The 2,690-nt window shown below is 35.5% G+C and overlaps 1 protein-coding gene across 1 annotated transcript; it reads right to left on the bottom strand.

Moving 5' to 3' along the window:
* Positions 1-552: 552 nt before the first annotated feature.
* On the bottom strand, positions 553-1,192 carry LOC131036798 (pathogenesis-related protein 1A). The gene has a single exon (XM_057968786.1). The coding sequence runs from the start codon at positions 1,173-1,175 to the stop codon at positions 696-698; it is 480 nt and encodes a 159-aa protein (XP_057824769.1). The 5' UTR covers positions 1,176-1,192; the 3' UTR covers positions 553-695.
* Positions 1,193-2,690: the final 1,498 nt, after the last annotated feature.

The following is a 2,690-nucleotide window of genomic DNA, read 5'->3' on the forward strand; positions in this document are numbered from 1 at the left end:
ATATTTTTATTGTTTATAATTATTTAGGTGTCTTATGCAAAGGTTGAAGCCTAGTGATGTCTTCAAGAGAAACTATTATATTTTTTTATCTTATATTTGATAGTGGTATAGTAGTTAACATAATATTAAATTATTAAATGTAAATATGTAAAATACAAATGATTTTTTTTTTCACATTGTCTAAACACATATATTCAAATTAAAAAATATTTTATGGTTATCTCCTTTTTATTTATTTTATTACAGTTACAAATTAAGATTTAAATTGGAATTATTTTATAAAAAATTTATTTTCATATATATATATATATATATATGGAAATTATAAATAAATAGATTTGGAAGTTGAGTATGGGAAGAAATGAAATACAAAACAATTAAAGTAATTTATATTTATAAAGTTTTTGCAATATATTTATGTTTATTGAAAAAAAAAGGGATGGAATGATTGATTAAGCAATAAAACCTATGATAACTAAAAATACATGCTCAAAGCTAGAACGAGAATAAGATAATGAACATATGAAAGTAAGGAAAACCTAATTGTTATAAATCAGTAAGGAACACAAGATAGACTTTATTCAGTGACCAACTTTGCGTCAGAGGTCAATATCACTTATCGGATCTAGAGAGGAATACTACATGGGTGATAATACAGGATACGCACGATTTACTGAAAGACAACAGACATGGAATCAGTAGGGCTTCTGGCCTACGTAATTCCCAGGCGGATCGTAATTGCAGGTAATGAAAATACCTCCATTATTACATTTAACACGAGCACAGCCAAGCTTCTGCGAATTTTTCCACACCACTTGAGTATAATGTCCGCACACTTTCCCTTGAGCACATGAATTGGAATTATAATCGTAATATTTCTTTTCGTTAACCCATGATCTCACGGCATCTGCAGGTGTAAATTCCGCACCTTGTCCTCCGAAAAGGTTTTCTCCATACTGACCGCCTGAATGTTGCATCGCACAGTCCGCCATGCGTTGATTAGCATAGTTCTGCGCGTAGGCAGCCACAGTATCGTCCCACACCAGAGGGCCCACGCCCACTTGAGACCTCGCATCGTTGTGAGGACTTAAATACTGTGTTTTCAAGTCCTGCCCTGCGCACAATTGCAGGAAGTAAACGATCAAAAGAAGCCACATTAGAGATATCTTCGTCATCTCTAACAGATACTCTTTTTGTTGAGAATACCTAGACGAATGCTGCTATTTATAGCCGAACAAAGGGGTGGATTGATTATAGAGTCGCAATTAAAACGAAAACGTTGAACAATTCAGGGTGATTAATCAACTAATTCTGCGCAATCCGGGGTCAAGCAATTTTTCCGGATCAAGCATTTCTTCCGCATATGCCTTCCATGGTCAATAACTTCGCTTTCCATATGTCGTGCGAAGCCCGTCTTCTAGAAAGGAAAAGAAAACCCAAGTCGTTGGTTTATTGGATTTGAAGTTATATATTTCAAAGTTGTATTTTGTGTGGTGTTCGATCATGTGCGGAATAAATGTATTGATATGGGAATAAGAAGTGGCTAATAAAACAGAGGTGTATAACATTTTGAAAAATATGTAAGCGAAGGGGCGAAGAAACTTAAAATATTTTCAATTTTAAATATAAGTTAATTTGTCATTATGTAACTTTTGAAAAAAAGTTTTAGAATCACATAGGAATTAGTAAAAGTGTGTGGATTTAATCATATATTCAAGATAGTGAGGAGGATGGTTGGGATATGGATTTGGATGACAAGGAGTATGTTCCCTCTAAAAGGCGAAAAGGAACGTTAACCCTATTCTATCCCCGGTGTGTAAAAGCAAGATTAAGGTTACTAAGAACCCCCCGGATTCTATGGCTGGTAGAAGTAAGACCAAGGGGAAGACGGTGACCCCTCAACCTCTTGACAAAGGTAAAATCCAATTTCGAATCCCCCCTTTGTTGGTTCGGCCAAGGAGGTCTCTGCCACCTCCCTTGTTCCTAGTGATTCCTTTACTTCGTATCCTACTACCAACAAGGAAGACAAACCTAGATCTTCATGTGACTTAAGGCCGAACTCTCACTATTTTAAACCAGGCGAGGAGTTTCCTGATGACATTTTGGTGATTGTGAGAAATGGTGTGGTTGACTTCTTCAAGCTCACCAAGTGGACCTTCAATGAGATAAAGGATTTCAACATAAAGCAAAGGGATATGAATATAAAACTTGAGGTCTTATAAACTAGTCAAGGCAACCAGAGAAGTCAAGATAAGTAGCTACGGACTAAAGAGGAAAAGCACTCCTTGGAGGATTGCCTGAAGAAGATTGTGGAAGCAATTGAAAATCATAAGAAGGATTATGAGAACAAGCTCCCTGGTATTAATGATGAATTGAAGAAAATCAAGGATTCTTTGCAAGCTATTATGAAAAACGGCCAAAAAGTTATCGAGTGGATTGCTAACACTATGAAAACCATGGTGGACAAGCTAGAGAATGCCTATCATGAAAAATTAATTGTGAATCTCGAAGTTATTAAGGATAAGGGCAAGGATGATTCTTTTGGGCTGAGTAAGAGGACAAGGGCTAATCTGAAAAGGAAGGCTGAAAACCTATTTTTATAATAATCAAAAACTTATCTTGATCTCTATGAGTTTCCTTTTTGACATGTAGGCTTCACTGTTATTTTTTAAAATAGAGAAAAGATGTGC

This window comes from Cryptomeria japonica, chromosome 5 (genome assembly GCF_030272615.1).
Source record: "Cryptomeria japonica chromosome 5, Sugi_1.0, whole genome shotgun sequence".
NCBI classification, from domain to species: Eukaryota; Viridiplantae; Streptophyta; class Pinopsida; order Cupressales; family Cupressaceae; genus Cryptomeria; species Cryptomeria japonica.

Coding starts and splice junctions, on each gene's coding strand:
- LOC131036798 (XM_057968786.1), bottom strand. CDS start 1,175: ATGACGAAGATATCTCTAATGTGGCTTCTTTTGATCGTTTACTTCCTG.